Below are 18,427 nucleotides of genomic sequence, written 5' to 3'. Positions count from 1 at the left end.
GTTTTAGACTGTGTTTTAAACTAGGCCGACAAGACCGTGCGATTTTTTTTCCAATTAGTTAGTTGGCTGTAGGCGTTGTGAAATGTCAGTAACTGACTCGGTTCAAAGGACATTTCGAGCCTGCTCTTTTCAAAAAATTGGCCAAGCGTTTGTTTAAAAATGGAAAATCGAAACGAGCATTTTCGACGCATTTTATTGTTTTATTTTAAAAAAGGAGTGATAACCGGCTCAAAGTACTTCAAAAACTACGGAGCTTCACGAAGGAAGATTATTGTTTTTTGAATTGCTTCCAATGATTAATTCGAGCGTGTACCATCGACAATTAGACGACTCAAGTAATGCCATTTGTCAAAAATCAAAAACCCAGAATTAGTGAGTCGCAAAAGAGTTGTCTTTCATCACGCCAGACTGTACACGTTACTGAAGACTCGTCATTGAAGAAATTGTCACATCCTCCTTGCACCATCAGACTTTCACTTGTTTCGCTCTCTTCAAAATTCTTTAAGGGTTCTTAAAAGACCAGAACTTTTTCGAAGCTGCCAGAAAAATAGCAAAGAACAATAGATCAAAATGGTCAATACAATTTGTCAAAGTTGTTTTGACAAATTTGTCAAATATTTTTAAAATAATATTTATTTATATATATATTATTTTTATTTTCTTTAATTTTTCTATTTATTTTTTATATTATTAATTATATATAATTGTTATATTATTTTATAATTTTTTATTATATATTTATCTATCCTATTTCCTATTTCTTAAAAATAATATTAAATTTTTATATATTTTATATATAAAAATTTAATATTATTTTATATATTTTATATATTTATATATTTAATATTATTTTACATATTTTATATATTTATATATTTAATATTATTTTATATATTTTATATATAAATTTTTATTATATTTGAAGGATTAACAATTTGAAGGATTCGTTTGATATATCAAAGAGCTGTGCATTATTTACTTAGGGGGGAAAAAGAATCCGCACGGCACTTGTGCCAGAGCTAACAAAAATTCACTCAATGGGAGGAAACGAACCTGAAGAGATTTTCGATATTGCTGCCGCCGCTTGCGAGCGATGCCGACGTCGACAGAGACTGGGGAGACCCGGAGGATGCACCGATGCTCGTCGCTCCAATCCCGGCGATGCTGTGCCTCTGAACTGGCCCGGTGTGCGGCTGATGACGCACCTTGCCGGTGCTGGTTGTTCCCGGTGTTGTGTTCAGCCCGCGGAATTTAATAGCTTGCAGGTAAATCACCAGGTCGGAGAGTTCCTTGGCAATTTGGCTACTCTGTTTCTGCGACTTGTCGTCGACCGCGGAGTCGGACTTTAATCGACCGTGCGGCACCTGCGTTCCACCCAAATACCTTTCGTAGCTGGAAATTGAGTTATCTGCAAGGTAAAACTTTCACGTTAACTTCCCCCTCCGTTGATTAAGCAAGTAATTAGTTAACTTCTTGCGCCCGATAGTTCCAGGATTAGTTTCTAGGCACGATGCCTTTTACGTGGCCATGTAAGTTAGGCATTGCAACAACTAACGCCGCCCCGTTCGCTTTTGTCCCCGAAACGCGGTTAAAGAGTTATTTGTAATTATTCGCGAGGAGGGTGTTTCTTCGTCTCGGAGACACAGGGCAGGAAAGTTTCGCTTCGTCAACGAACTAAATTAGAAACGGACGAAATAATACACAGCCGCCGCGGGTATTTGGGTCAAGCCACGGATTGAGAAAGATTAACATCGACAATATTTTCCGGAGGAATTCCGAGTTTGCGGTGGATATTAATAAAAGTTTGCTTCTTGCATCATAAATGGATAAAGACAATGAAATCACTGCGAGAAACTTATTTGGAACTTTGTATTACATTAAACGAAACCGGACAAATTTAGTTGAACAATTATATTAAATAAGAAGCCGAACAAGTCGGACAATTTTAGTTTTCCTGTGTCAAATGTATATATGAAATAGTGTCGGACAAATTTGGTTTCCCTGTGTGTGTGAAATAATTGTGTCAAATAAAGTTGAACGAGTCGAGGAAGTTAAAGTTTTCCTGCACGGGCCGACACGAACGTCGGAAGGAGGATAACTCGTAGGAAGAAAGGGAAGTAGAAAATTTACCGTCGATATTGTCATCTTCGTCGTCGTCCTCCTCGTCGTCGTCGTCCTCGCTAAAATATTCAACGACGGAAGCGCTGCTCACGTCGGTACGCATTTGCTTCATGGAGGAAGCTCGATCGGACATGAGCATTTTCCCACGATGACTAAGGGGAGCGTGCGCCAAAGGGCCGGCCGGGTCTACCACCAGCTTCTTGTTTTTGATTAATATTCGATAGCGCAACTGCGACGGCGATGGCAGCTGAGGGTCATCGCTGAAGTCGCTCTCAAACAAGAACTTCGTCACCAGTTTTTCGCCGAACACCGACTGTTGAAACGAGAGTTGATGTAAACTTTCGTTCGCTTCGTCCCGTTAAAATTTTCAAGCAAAGTCACGGAAACACGCCGAGAAAATAATAAAAATGAAAAAAAGAAAAAAAGAAAAAGGAAAAACGAAAACACCTGGTCGATGTACGATAAAACTGACAGAGTGAAATTTCGTTGGGAAATTTGTTCACCGTTGAACTTTTAAAACAGTCTCGGAGCATTTTCATTCAACCCCTTGCGCTGGCAACTGGTCCGCGGACCATAACGAATGACCGAACCGTACATTATACAATAATTCGTCGTTTTCTTCTTCTTTTGAACTCGTCGGTATGATATCGCTGGATAGAAATTATTTAAGATAGAAATTAGAAAAGTAATAAATTTATTATTTGCTGTGCCTATTTTTGTTTTACTTAAATATACTTAAAACTGAGGAAATATTGCAATTTTGGGAGAAAAAATTCTCGACGTGCATAGCACGTCATTCCAGCGCAAGAGGTTAACAATTGAGAATACAAAATGTTTTCTGCTTTTTTATTCTCTTCATTTCTCACTTTAAATCAGCGTCGCCGCCATTAAACTCGTTTTTTTTTTTAATATTCGCTCGTAATATAAATAAATAGATTACGAGATTTAACAATAACTATTTATTTTAATTCATAGTGTGACAAGATTTTTATGACGACCGATTTTTGCTTCGATTGATCATTTAACCACTTGCGCTGGCAACTGATTGCGGACCATAACGAGTGACCGAACCGTATAAAATAATCCGTCACTTTCTTTTTCTTTTGAACTCGTTGATATCGTTAGAAATTATTAAGAAGTAACAAACTTATCACTTGTTTTCACCTGGGTTACATTTAAAACTGAGAAAAAAATGTTGCAAAAAATTCTCGACGTCCAGCGCAAGAGGTGAAAATTTTCGTCAGACAACGAAAACGAAGAGGCAAGTGGAAAGTTAATTAATCGGCGTAAATTAAGAGTACGAACTATGAACCGCAACGTACTTGAAATATTTGAGCCATTCGAGCTTGCTGGCTCTGCGAACAGTGATTCTCGATGGACAGAATCACGGGATACGGAGAACTGACGAAAGCACTTCTGTCAATCGCCTCTACGACCGAGCGAAATGGTATCTTCGTGGTGAAGGTGTGACCGTGGTAAATAACTGGAGACCCATCGTCCCCGTCCCAGCAATCCAGCTCTACACATCTACATCCTGTTAGCAGTACCTGAAAACGGAAAATGAACTCACCCTTACATCGAGTATTCTGCGTCGCATATTTCAGACGCTTCTACAACATTTTCTTTCGCAAAATTAACAATGTTTCTTGCAAACATTGATTGTTATGAAAAATCATCACAACAAATTTTTTTTTATTAACAATTATAAAATTTACTACATTTTCTTTATCATTTTATAAATTTTTGACTTAATTCAATAATTTGAATTAATTTTGAATAGAATTTTTATATCAATTTACATTAATATTAATTTTTTATTGAAAAAATTCGTTTGCATGTTCTATCATTCAGTGATATTTCAATAACTTTTATATATTTATTAAATAAAAAACAGTTCTCATTATCTACTATTTTATATTCAATTATTTCATATTTTATTACTTATTTACTAATAAAATTAAATTTTAGAAAATTACCCATTATTTTTAACTTTCTAAACTATATTGTTAAACTATGAATATTTATTTACTCGATATTGCCATTTGTCATTTACATTTATATATTAAAGTGAAATTTTCATCGAAATTTTGTAAAAAGATACTTTGCAGCGTGAAATAAAATAATCGATCGACTGACAGGAATCTCAAACGAAGGGAATTCGCGAGATTAGAAAATTCGCGGGACAAAGTTCTCGTTTACCTGAGAGTAGAGCTGCACCGAGGACTCCCCCTTGAGCTGATGGCCGGTTAAATAAGTATTATGGGAGCTGGCGATGTAATACTGGGACAGTGGCTGTTGCATTTCAGTCTCGAACGGTGTCGCGTACTCGTTTGGGAAGGCATAATTGTCCTTGTCCATCATGTATCGTGCAAAGCCCTCGAAAGACAAACACCACTGTGTACGTAGCCCTGGGTCCGGTTCGTGTCTCTGCAATCAGAGCGAAATGGTCTCGGCTGATTGTGCCACTTGCTTGTATCTTTGCGCGCATTGTACAGCGCGACCTCGGGATAACGGGACAATGTCACAATTGTGTCACACAGCCTAATTCGAACTGATCAAATGCGTCACGCGACTTGCTGATTTAGGGGAACGTCGCTGCTTAAATAAGTCAATAATCGATACCGGGATTTCATCTCTCTGGCATTTGATATTGACGGTGTAATTAGAAAAGTAAAGTATGTCATATATTTCGGAGGGTGAAACTTGAAGAAGAAAAAAAAAAAAAAGAAGAAGAAGAAGGTCGAAATTCGGTTTCGATACCTTGACCAACGCCTTGATCTCGTCGTCGGTGAGTTTCTCCTGCTGCCGGGACTCCAAAAATTTAGTGAACGTCGCCAGAGTAATAACTTGCGATTTCGAAGTGTCGACGCCGGAACAATTGTTAACGATGCTGGCTGCAGCCACCGCGTCGAACACCTGTTTCTTCTGGAGGTTGCTGCTGGTTTTGTACTCGTGACAGTCTATCGAGTTGTTTCTCGTCAGCAGTCCTGTTCGAAAGTGCAAAGTGGACACGAATATTTATAACGAAGCGAAAAGAAAGGCCAGGGCCGCGATTGTGCGCCATTTGTAAAATAATATTTGGTTTCGCGTAAGAATTTTTCTAGTACACAAATCTTCAAAATTAATTAAACTTGTTTTATCTCTGAGGAGATATTCCATATACAAGGTGTCCCATTTCAATCTTTCATTTTAAATGCAATTATTTATTCGAAATTATTCTCAACGTCATTTCAAACAAATGCATTTTTTTTCTTCTGTTTTCAGAGCGTAGTGATTTGGTAACTTCTACTATTATTTTTTTAAGTATAATTATGCAATTTTTGTCAGGTATAATTTCAAGTATAACTAAAGTACTAGCCTATCTACGCCTAAAACCAATAGACATTGTAAAATTGTAAAGTTCAAGTATCTCCTAAACTAACATTAATCTTAATTTTTAATAAGAATTGAAATACTTTCAATACTTAATACATAAAATATTTTTTCAAGGTTAATACTTTTTTTTTTACAGAAAACGACCTGCTGCGTCGACTGACGTAATTGTACTTGAAAAAATATTGACTTTCATATCTCTATCTAGTTCGAAAGTGCAAAGTTGCGCCATTTGTAAAATCTTCATAATGATGTAGTAAAGTTAAGCGCTTTAATTTCTATCCTCGTTATTTACGCTACTATTTTACAAAAGAGAAAAAGAAGAGTACACAGCGACGTAGAAACTGACCGATTCGTTGAGGGGTTGCGTCGCTGGTTTGCCTCAACACAGGCGGCCGTACGTTGAAGTCTCTCAAAGAACCATCGCTCTGGCTGCGACAAGTGATGGCCAGTTGGCCGAAAAGGTCGCGCAAATCCTTCCTCGCTCTCAGGCTGAACGAACGGAACAAAGCGACAAACTCGACAAAGTTCAACTGGGTTTCGTATATTATGGAAGTGGTGCGCGCTTTCACTTGCCACGGTGCTTCCATCCCTCCTGACATTCCAGATCCGTTTTTATCCTTGTCTCTGGCCACGCACAATAGGCTGCGCAAAAACACCCGCGTTATCTCGCTACATTTCGCAAGACTACAATTTCGTAAGTCGTAACAAAAGAACGATTACTTGAAAAAAAAAAAGAAATAGACTTGATGAGAGAGGAATTAAATAAATTGCTCGAGTCTTTATTTTACTTGTTTAGTTATTACTGTGAAAATTTCATGTTTAATGCATTATTAATGCTTCGAAAATTAAATATCGAGAATAGATTGAAATTACATTCAGATGTAAAATGTAAAAATATTCAAATGGAAATGGAAAGAATTTCGCGTTCAATTGGTCGAAGGGAAAGTTAAAATAATACACATACGCGTATTAAAGTACACAAGTTACAGTCTTCGTTCACTTATTCGTAACGACGATTTCACGTTCGAACATGAAACATACGTAATAACTGACAAATGACTGATTGAACGAAACGTTTCGAAAATTAAATATCGACGCGACAGGCACCATTGCCAAAATTATACTTAAACGTAACAAAGAAAGTTTTTGGAAAGAATTTTGAAAGTTAAAATAACAGGCGTAACTGTGATTGAAGAATATAATTTCATGATTCAATTAGTTATACAACAATGAACCTAGTTTCTCAGTTCGCTAGCTCTCAATCTGTTGCAGTGCCAGCGAATGACAATGTCCAATCAATCAACAGCGGAAGTAATGAAAATCTATCAGGAATTCCGTACCAGCGGGATCGATATATTCCAGTTGGTATATATTCTTTACTTTCTTTCGCTGCAAGACAGAAAATGATAGAGAGACCTCCTTACCTCTGAAAGCTGGAGTAAGGCAAGTTGGAGCTAATAATTCGTTCGGCAGACCCGGGAGGACTGCGTGGAGGAATTCGATCTCTGCTAGACCGTGGAGATGCTGGTATGATTCTCGTCAAGGATTCTCTACTGCCCGTCATGTGCCGGGAGGGGACCGTCGACAACCCTCCATCCGAGGTCGAGGAATCATATTGTTTTAGGCTTAAATCCTGTTTCAACATGTACTTTTAATACGATCGATTAGCACCTTCACCACCCACATTCTCTCTTTTTTTTTTTTTTTTAGAACTCTGCTAGATTTTGTTCTTCCTTGAAGAGAGATTTCTCTGTTTTTTCTTCCCTACGTATAAGTTTTGGATCAAACTTTGAACCTTTGTTTGTTCTAAGCTTAACCTTCTAAGGACGAGGTATTTAAACAGCCCCCTTCGCTAGTGGACGGATTTAAATCGCCAGCGAAGTTTAATTTTACACGTTTTCATATAAATTATTGTAGTTCCTATATGTTCAAAGTTAATCAAATCAAATAAAGACTCGAGCTATTCGAAACAAGAAGAGAGAGACCATCGATATATCGGAAATTCGGCTTTCTCAGATATTACATAGACGTCGATATATCGGACGTTAGTACTTAGAAGGTTAAGGGTGTATTCTGGTAACCCGGCTTAAAAGAAATCAATTTTTGTTTACATTTTCTCAAAGTATATACTTTCGAAAATGTCCATGTGAAAAGATTTGTTTGAATTCGTAAAATTGGCAAAGTTATAGATGTTTAAAAAGGAAACGCTGTACTGCTCGCAACGTAAGTATGAATATTTTTGTACAACGGATAACGAAAACTTCAAATGTGTTTTTCTCGAAAAATATTTTATTTTATAATATTATTACTTATTTTTATATTATTATTATTTTATAATATTTTATTTTTCTGTACTGCTCGACTGATTGTAAGTATGAATATTTTTGTACAACGAATAACAAGAACTTCAAATGTGTTTTTCTCAAATCCATATTTTTGAAACTGGCTGGCAGGATATCTCACGTTTTAGTCGACCGATTCACTTGAAATTTGGAAATCTTCACCGAGTGTACTTTTATCGCATGAACCACGGATTTCAAAATCTAATGTTCGGTCTCTTTAGAAAAAAAATCCCAAAAAAGGTCGATTCTCTCAAGCCAGATTACCAGAATATCCCGTTAAATTCTGTTTCAACGATCGATTAGCACTTTCACCAGCCACAAAATATTTTCGAAGGAAGAACAAAACATCGCGAGATATTTATTTCTTCCTTTTCCCTCCTTTTTTTTTTTACGTGTCTCTCTAGACAGAGAGACGCTCTAAATAAATTTGGGATTGAACAAACCTTTGTTAACGCGTGAATATTGCCGATAGATTTCGTTTTTTTCCCTTTAACGTTTCGTTTGCGAAGAGCGCTGCTACTCGTTGGCGAAAGCGTGCCGATACTCTCAGTCGTGGACCAATCGCGACCGCCAAAAGCCCTAATAGCATCGGCTGTCATTGGCTCGATACATCCATCTTCGAAATAAAGCTGAAGATACTTTTCTTTTAACCATCGCGATCTACGATCCGTTAATTGCTGTTGCCGTTTCAGGCCTCGTAATATCCAACAAAGACCCATGTACCAAATTCTGAAACGAACGACAGTAATACCTTCCATTAAACTGGCCGATACGACTCGAATCAAAAGCTTCTCCGATCAAAGGTCTCTAGGTTCACCCGTGTGACGCGTGTATTTACGTAGAATCTTTTTTTATCTGTCTTTTTTTCTTTTTTTTTCTTTCTTTTTTTTTTGTTATCATTGCTACATGCTCGAAAGAGAAATAACGCAGCGAGAGTAGTAATAACTCTTTCAATACCAGTTCTCTTTTTCTTTCCTTTCTTTAAACATATCTACTATATTTGTCAATTTACGTGGATTCGATAAAATAGCTATTCCGTGCACGATTCGCTGGCTACAGTAGTAACGTTGGATAAAGGTTTGTCATAACAGTTATATATTCTCGGTGGGAGGGGAAAAAAGAAAACGAGGGGAAAACGTTTCGCTGATACAGAAACTAATACATACATACATGCATACATACATCTCTGCCAATAATTCTTCGCGAAATCTTTGTTGTTGCCGCGAGTTTGATTAAAAATTTCCACCCGAAAGCCTAACTTCACAGAATCAGCTCTCTCTCTCTCTCTCTCTCTCTCTCTCAACATTTAAACTCTCGAATTTTTGAAACTCGGGACTCTCGTACGTGCTCGATTTAAAATTTCAAACGTTTCATTTGCAAATGTAATCGACACTTCTACGAAGTTTCGGCGAAAGTTTATTTTTCTTTTGCTTTCGGCGAATTGCGATAAATCAATCTCCGTGTTGCTCTGCGTTTTTCGCGTAGTTTACTCAGTTGCAACTTCTTTTTCTTCAACCTCGTTTTCTTCTTAGGAGACGATACGCACATATATGAGACTGGCGAGTGAATCAGTAATTGCGCCGTGAGGCATTAAGCTTTCAGCGAGAGAAGCGTTTCAAGATAAGATCGACAATCAGCGTTAAGCATTCTAAGTAAGCATGACGTATCGCGGACGTCGCTCGCGCGCGTTTTACAAAATCTGTTTCAAAACGACGTTTCAATGAACGGAGGCATTGGTGAGACTGGCTGCAGAATATACACTTTTCCACTCGGCTCGAGCAGCTTCGGCTTTGAAATATACATACACGACTCAGCAATTCCGTTTCGATGGAAACGTTTCTTATTATCGCGCTCTTTCAGAGACGATACTTTTTCTCGTTGTCGCGCGTTGAAAGGGTATCGTTTGCAAATTTCATGCCATTGCGTTTTCTATTTTCATTTCGATTAATTTTGCCTTGCCTTGACGAAGTTTCGTAATTTTCAGAATTTGACAGGTTGGTCAAAAAATAATAAATACGTTGTTTTATGTGAGAGACAAACACTATGCTGATATACCATTTTGTTCGATCACCTTTTTTAATATCTTTCAAGTAACTCGAGTGTTCCCGTCTTTTCCTCGTCAATAGTGAAATTTAATAAACGAGTCCTAACTAAAAACTCGACTACTGCCATAGTTTTGCATGTATAATTTGATATAAATTAAATTTATTTAAAGCAAAACTAGATATTAATAAATACGACAAACATTTAATTTCTAAATGTATATTTATTTTTTTCATTCTACAAAAAATAATATACTTATATATATATATTTACTTTCGAGATAATTAAATTATTAAAATTAATTAATTAACCCCGATGTAAAAGCTACAAGATAAATTTTACTTATTTGTTTCTAAAAAGATTCACTTTCATTACTTCAAACTATAAACAACATTATTAATTTTTAATTATTACTAATTGCTTTTCGAAAATGACGGTCAGCGAAACATGATGGACGAAAATGTCCATCGATCAACAGACGTGACCGCTGACAAGATCGCGTATTTTTCTTTTCCTAAAACAAGCTTGAACAACTCGAATTACTTGGACTAATGACTCTGCGGTTTGAAATGAAATTACTCGCATTACAAAAACAAAAAANAAAAAAAAAAAAGAAAGAAAGAAAAAGAAAAGAAACACAATTACTTCTTGACCAACGCAACGTTCGATTAAATTTCATTGCGGCCATGCTGGAACTCAATTAGTAAGAGACGCGAGAGACGAAGAATCGGCGAAGTGATGGATCATACTACTTACTTGCTAAGCGCAGGAGGGCAAAGGAGAAAGATCAGTCGATTGTCCGGCAGACTGGAGCCGTACATGAGGCCGATACATGAATCGGATCCCGAGAGGCCGTACCTCTTGCATATGCTCCTGAGGTCGGTCTCTCTGTCCCGATCGCAGCAGCCGATCATCACTTCTTTCACGGAGCTTAGGTCCAAATATCCTTCTTCCAGCGTCACGGAACCGCAGTCCGTTTGTTGCATGGTATACCTGCCCACTAAGCCGGCCGGTACCGTGTCCTCTGGATTGGCAGTTAGCGAAAAGTCTGCGGAAGCCGTACTCCCCAGCTGTACCGTTTTCAACGGGCTCCACGGCGGCCTTTCCCACACGAACGTGCCGCACGCGCGATCCACTCGCGCGAACACCAACGCCGTCCTCGTAGTGCCGCCCTCGCAGTCCCAGTGCACCAGCGTCGTCCCGTGATGCAACACCTGATCATCGACAACATCATCTCGCGTTATTCGCCAATCGCCAGTTTTCCTATCCGAAGAAATCTAAACAGATCTAAGCAACTCGTTGAGTTTCGTCTCAAAAGATTTTTTTTGAAGGTGAACATTTCGCGGAAATGTTTAAATTAAAGTTTTACATCCCTTGAAATTTACACTTTAGTTTGATTCTTACGTGAACAAGAAGAAGCTAAAGAAAGAGGTTGGAAGAAAGAGGTTAGGAGGCAGTGGAATTATATTCGACATTCCCTTTACTGAATTTTTCACGAAACGGATGACGTTAAATTAATTAAACTTGTCTTATCTCTGAGGAGATATTCCATATACAAGGTGTCCCATTTCAATCTTTAATTTTAAATGCAACTATTTATTCGAAATTATTCTCAACGTCATTTGAAACACGTCTCAAATGCATTTTTTTTTTTTCTTCTGTTTTCAGAGCGTAGTAATTTGGTAACTTTTACTATTATTTTTTTAAGTATAATTATGCAGTTTTTGTCAAGTATAACTGAAGTACTAGCCTATCTACGCCTAAAACTAACAGACATTGTAAAATTGTAAAGTTCAAGTATCTCCTAAACTAACATTAATCTTAATTTTTAAATAAGAATTAAAATACTTTCAATACTTAATACTTAAAATATTTTTTCAAGGTTAATACTTTTTTTTACAGAAAACGACCTGCTGCGTTGACTGACGTAATTGTACTTGAAAAAATGGTGACTTTCACATCTCTATCCAGAGGCAAACCGAATACGAGTACAAAATTACTACCCTCTCGAAACAAAGACTAACTAAAAAAAAGATGCATTCGAGACATTTCTAATAATGCCGAATATCGAAGACAACCTCGGTTACAATTGCATTTACAGATTAAAATGGAACACCCTCTATGCTTATACATGTATGGTTATAAAACTGATGTTTACGATAATATATACCGACCGTGAGAATAAGTAACCACGAGTACAAAATGCACTTGACGCGCACTGCTTTTATATTATCATTGCTCTCACGCGTTCGTTTTACGCTTTTCCATAGAAGAAGGTGACTCTTCGCTTTATATGCACGCTAAAAAGTTACGCGCTGGCTGGTATTTTTTTGAAGATAATAGCTTCCAGCTTGTTTCAGGAATACCATTCAGCTTTAATATCGAAAATAAGGAGAGGGAGAGGGGGAGAGGGTTGCAAACTCGTTCTATAGACGTTTCATTACAAGTTTCCCCTTGTAAAGATGTTTATTCTCTGTCAGATTAAAAGGGATGTATTGATTCACAATGTTAACGTGCCTTTCGGATAATTTCGAAAGGTAAAAGCCACGATCGTTAACAAGTTCAGCTTTACAAGTTAATGGTGAACTACCCATCAAGCCGGACAAAGTAATGAATAGGGAAGAGAATGTAAATACTTAATTGTCAGTTATTAAACATTGAGAGCGACTCGAGTTGACCTACGTCCTCAAAGAGACCGTGGTTACACGATATTCTCAACATCAAACGTATACAATTGGATAATATCTTCCTACCTGCAAAACACATGCTCGAAAACACTTTAAACGTGCGATTCTTAAACGTGCAATTCATCCCTTAAGGAGGTCGAGACTTGGCTTATCGAATATTAAACGAAGATTTGAGTCCCTATATGTACAATAATGATATTTTATTAAATAACAAAATAACAAAGAAAAAGATTGAAATTTATCAAATATTAAATTATCTAATAGAATATTATATTAAAAATGTCGAATATTAAACGAAGATTTGAATCCTTATATATATAGTAATAATATTTTATTAAATAACAGAATAACAGAGAAAAAGATTGAAATTTATCAAATATTAATTTATCGAATAAAATATTATATTGAAAATGTCGAATATTAAACGAAGATTTGAATCCCTATATGTACAATAATGATATTTTATTAAATAACAAAATAACAAAGAAAAAGATTGAAATCTATCAAATATTAATTTATCGAATAGAATATTATATTAGAAATGTCGAATATTAAACGAAGATTTGAGTCCCTATATGTACAATAATGATATTTTATTAAATAACAAAATAACAAAGAAAAAGATTGAAATCTATCAAATATTAATTTATCGAATAGAATATTATATTAGAAATGTCGAATATTAAACGAAGATTTGAGTCCCTATATGTACAATAATGATATTTTATTAAATAACAAAATAACAAAGAAAAAGATTGAAATCTATCAAATATTAATTTATCGAATAGAATATTATATTAGAAATGTCGAATATTAAACGAAGATTTGAGTCCCTATATGTACAATAATGATATTTTATTAAATAACAGAATAACAGAGAAAAAGATTGAAATTTATCAAATATTAATTTATCAAATAAAATATTATATTGAAAATGTCGAATATTAAACGAAGATTTGAGCCCCTATATGTACAATAATGATATTTTATTAAATAACAAAGAAAAAAATTGAAATTTATCAAATATTAAATTATCAAATAGAATATTATATTAAAAATGTCGAATATTAAACGAAGATTTGAATACTTATATATATATATAGTAATAATATTTTATTAAATAATATTAAATAATATTTTATTAAATAACAACAAAGAAAAAAGTTTAGATCTATCGGCCAGATTTATCGAATAGAATATTAAATCAGAATCGTGTATTAGAAATATTGAGCAGAAACGACAGATGTTGGAATTTTATTTGTTTTCCTCGAAAAATGCAGACTACAGAGACACGACTCCCTTCTTCCCCTCGGGTTGCTGTTACAAATCTTTTAGTTTTCCTTCACTCGACCGCCTCAGTCGAAAAATCGTATCGAAATTGTTCGTTGAGAATATTCATCGGGGCCCGAGTATCTCGGCAAAGGGAACATTCTTGCTAATAAATTAACAAGAAGCGGCCAGGAGTCGTCGTCGAAAATCTCGCCAAGAGGTGCAATTTCCCGGCGACTGTAATCTTCGGCTATCGAGATCGTTTGCAGCGGTATCGGTTGCAGTTGCGGTGCACCGAGTCGTATTCCGGCACACATGCCACGACGTACATACGTGTGCATCGCGATCTGTGGCTGTGTTTATAACGCTGATGAAACTTCTAATGCACTTAGAAACGCCGTTTACGCGCGGTTGGCCATAAGTGCAGCCTCCGCCAACACTTATAAAAGCGTGTGCACTACGCGAAATTGTTTATTCGCTTCGTAGATTAATCGACGACTCGCGTTGAAACACGCGGAATATTCGCGATCCATTCCCGAACGGAAAAGTAAAAAGTTCGTTTGTTTTCTATAATGCAATTTCACAGATGGCAATTTTGGTGGCACTAGTGTAGCGACCTCTACTTTGATGAATTTAGATCAACGAAATCTATGTTCATTAAATCGTTCCGTCGAGATGTGTATTTAATATAAACAATAGAATATTGAAAAATTGTTTGTAATTTTATTATCACCATGGAAATATTTACAGAAACTTATATATATATACTGCAATTATCATGTTAATTATTCATTCGTTATTTAACTTTCATTATTTAATCTTCGTTATTTGATATTTATTATTAGTAATTATATATTTTGTTATATTGATAATATTTTTATACAAACTACTAAAATTTATTACGGAGTTATTATTTATTTGTAGTATTGTGATATTAATTTAAATTATCATCATAACAACTACACTAGTATTCGGCAAACGCCTTCGCGACGTTCTACAAAAACGCTATTTGCGCAACTTTTCGTTTCAACCTCTTTGGAACCGAGTGTTTTTAAAGACAAGTTCCGCCACTCGAAACCATTTGCACGCGTACATTTACGTACATACGTATGTATTATATGTGCGTGCGCACGTTATTTCAGAAAGAAAAATACTCGACTAGACGAGAGGTACGATTGAAACTGGTAAAATTTAAAACCTGTTCAGAACCGCGATTACAGACGTACGATCTCGTAATTTATTGCAGTTTGTATTTACAAAGTGGATGTTAATAGAGACGAATTCGCGTGAATTTAGGTCACTCGGTTAGATGGATTTTGATATAGAAAATTGATTTGCATAATTCCGGGTAGGTTCACTTTCGAAATACATACCCACCGATTTCGACGACGACAGCTTTTATTAATTTCGACTGGTACGAATATGTTTTAAGTACGATACAAAATTTCCCATTGTAATTCTTCCTCATTTTTCTTTTTTTTTTTTTGTACCTGTAGATACTTATTACTATTGATAGTACAACTGTTTTCGAGATTGCTATGAGCAACTAATTGATAAGAAGAAGTTTCGTTCGAACAAGTGACCCGGTTTTCGTCTTTCTTCCGACGTCTTCCAACTTTAATCCTTTTCATTTCTAGCTGCTTTCCTCGCTCGTTTCCCGATCTTTGACTCTCTCTCTCTCTCTCTCTCTCTCTCTCTCTCGCTTGTTCGCGAATTTACGCGAACAGGATATATAGCTAAGGGTAGCAGGGTAAAGTCAGTGCCTTTGAAATCCTTTTCAAGCGCAGAAAAACCACGCTGACGACGTCTTTTATCTGAATCTTGCACCGTGTCCGGCAACTACGAAAGTAGCTGGGATATTAATATTTCGAAATCGACTGAAGCTCGTATCTCGCAGGGCTATGTACGCTACTTTTCAAGGCTCGCACTGTAGTTGCACCCGTATACACGTAACACGACGCGAGATGAGCATAAATAGCTGGAATTTAGAATACATGATCGTTTCTAGTATAGCTTAAATATATTCGTTTAACAATTATTATTGATTTACGAAATTTCGTTTGTTTCGATCTAGAAAGCAATTACGAAACTACTTGTGTCACTTTAATTTTTATTATTTAATAAATAAAATTATTTAGTATCTTTTGTATTTACTTACTTTATATTTAGTAATGTATTTTATATTTTATATTAATAGTGTAATATATTTTATATTTTATATTAGTAGTGTAATGTATTTTATATTTTATATTAGTAGTATAATATTTCTAACATGATACCAAATAACAAACTTTCGAAATTTTATTTTCCTCGGTCGAGAAAGTTTACGAAAATATTCGTATCACTTTAATTTTTAATAAATAAAATTATTTAGTATCTTTTGTATTTACTTACTTTATATTTAGTAATGTATTTTATATTTTATATTTAATAGTGTAATATTTCTAACATGATACCAAGCAACAAACTTTCGAAATTTCATTTGCTTCGATCGAGAAAGTTTACGAAAATATTTGTATCACTTAAATTTTTACCATTTAATAAACAAAATTATTCAATATTTTTTAAATTCAATTATATACTTATAAATCTTCAGTTGTATATCTTATTTTATATTTAGTAACATACATTTCTAATTTAAGAAATTCCTTCGATATAAGAATATTTTTGTCGTTATTACTACTTTTCTAAAATCCAAAGCTACTCTATTAAACTGACTTTCACCAACTATCAAATACACCTAAAAGCGCGGCAGATTTATGAAGTATCTGCGCATTGTCAAACGATACACACATACATTCCAAACAACTGAACTCGCAGCAATTAATAATCGCATTATTGCCGCTACGTAGATCAATGATCAAGACGATCGTGCAACAAAAACGAAACGAAGAGGAAAAAAAAAAAGGAGCGTAAGTAAAGTAGAGTGGTAAATCGCACGTTTACCTGCAAAAGATGCAGATCCATCCCGGAGTGCGGAGCAGCGACAGGAAACAACGCAACTCCATGGTCGAACGTGATTGGCTGTACCGGCTTGTAGGAATCGAGATCGAAATGATAGTCGTTCTCGTCACATTCTTCGGCCATGTAGGTCTGCTCGATCGCAGTCGCATGAATGCTGAGCGTGCGATGCAGCGAACCAGTTGTCGCGTCTCTGCCCCGAGCATGTTGATGCTACGTAAACGACAGTTAACGATAACTTTATCGACGCTTGCTGATGTACATATATCTCGTACCATGATCTTTACAATTTCTTTCTTTTCTTTTATTTTATTCTTTTTTTTTTTTTTCTGGAATCATCCGTGAAACGAAACGATTTTCATCCGCGCGTACACCTACGTAATAATATCTTACGAAATATACACGAACGTGAAATTTCAATTATCCCCGCGATAGGTCAAAAATAAAAAAGTTATACGTCGGAACAAATAGCCCCGCCATAGTGTAACGCGGCGACCGTAATAAAAAGGGAACGCAAGAACACTTCAACTGCAACGGTTACAGCGAAAACTTTGATTAAAGAAGGGAACAGCATTCTCGCTATGATTTCGGTTAATCCATGCGCAATCTCTCGCGATAGTCCGACCGTTTTTCTACTTTCTGACAACGTCTTCGGAACGCGGAAGAACTACGGAGGGCACGAGCGATTTACCTTGTGAAATTCGGCGATCTTCTCGAGAACGGAGTTCGTGTCGCGGACCGGAGTGTTCTCCTGCTTCTTCAAGGAGCTGTTCCTCAGGTTCCATTCCGCGGATGATTCGGTGCGAGTGTCGACAGCGATATTCGCGGTCTGCCCCGAGGACGACACGTTCTCCGGCTGCTTGCTCTCGGGATCCTTGCTGCTGCCACGCGGTGATTCGCCGTGCTCCTTACATTCGTGTTGCGACTGAAATAAAAATCAATTTTCTTTCTTTTTTTTTATGTTTTTTTTTTCACTCCCTCGATCGATTGTGACGTTTTTTGTTGGCACACATTTCTTTGAGAAACAGAACGACGTTATTATTATTATTCTCATATCGAGGAATTATCGAGTCAAACGTTCAGAACGAAATTTTCTTTTTCTCTAACAATCGAACAAAGCATCCTCTCTGGTTTGTGGATCGCGATTTCATAAGATTTCACAGCGGGTTGTATATCTTTCGAGCGAAGCGCGACGTTTCCCCTATCTCTCCAGCGAGATGCCTGATGTTTTGCCGATTTCAAAGGTCACCCGAGCTATAAATCTCCTAATGCAAAAGCGATTGCGCACATTCTTCATTCCCTTACGTATATATCTTGCGTACAGAGAAAATGGATTAAGATTAATTATACTCTTGTCCGCCAGTTATTTCTACGTTTGTTTCTATATGCTGCACTATACTACGCTATATCTATCTACATAGCTAATAAATTCACAGCAATACAAAAAAGAAAAATATATATATATATAATGTAAATATAATGTATATATAATATAAAATATAAATAAAAAGATAGACTCTAAAAGATATGATTCCAAGTCAATAATAAGTCAAACAAGGATATTCGACGACTTTGGTAATCGATGTTAACTTTAGTTTGTTCAATGCATTATTACAAATAATAAAACAG

General features: G+C 36.0%; 1 protein-coding gene across 3 annotated transcripts in view; it reads right to left on the bottom strand.

Moving 5' to 3' along the window:
- LOC122529594 (1-phosphatidylinositol 4,5-bisphosphate phosphodiesterase epsilon-1-like) overlaps window positions 1-18,427 on the bottom strand; it is a 63,477-nt gene that overhangs the window by 2,216 nt on the left and 42,834 nt on the right. For 2 of the 3 annotated variants that reach the window (XM_043655871.1, XM_043655872.1), the window contains 11 exons: window positions 17,490-17,723; window positions 16,784-17,011; window positions 10,638-11,095; window positions 8,282-8,567; window positions 6,921-7,144; window positions 5,843-6,138; window positions 4,882-5,108; window positions 4,321-4,548; window positions 3,444-3,668; window positions 2,131-2,434; window positions 1,054-1,408 (listed from right to left, as the gene is read on the bottom strand). In XM_043655871.1, coding sequence (XP_043511806.1) covers window positions 1,054-1,408; window positions 2,131-2,434; window positions 3,444-3,668; window positions 4,321-4,548; window positions 4,882-5,108; window positions 5,843-6,138; window positions 6,921-7,144; window positions 8,282-8,567; window positions 10,638-11,095; window positions 16,784-17,011; window positions 17,490-17,723 — 3,065 coding nt within the window. The remainder of the gene's footprint in view (window positions 1-1,053; window positions 1,409-2,130; window positions 2,435-3,443; window positions 3,669-4,320; window positions 4,549-4,881; window positions 5,109-5,842; window positions 6,139-6,920; window positions 7,145-8,281; window positions 8,568-10,637; window positions 11,096-16,783; window positions 17,012-17,489; window positions 17,724-18,427) is intronic. The other variant, XM_043655873.1, reaches the window with a different exon arrangement.

This window comes from Frieseomelitta varia, unplaced genomic scaffold (genome assembly GCF_011392965.1).
Source record: "Frieseomelitta varia isolate USP_RPSP 00005682 unplaced genomic scaffold, Fvar_1.2 scaffold_298, whole genome shotgun sequence".
In the NCBI taxonomy this organism is placed as follows: Eukaryota; Metazoa; Arthropoda; class Insecta; order Hymenoptera; family Apidae; genus Frieseomelitta; species Frieseomelitta varia.
This window is presented reverse-complemented; position numbering and strand designations above follow the sequence as displayed.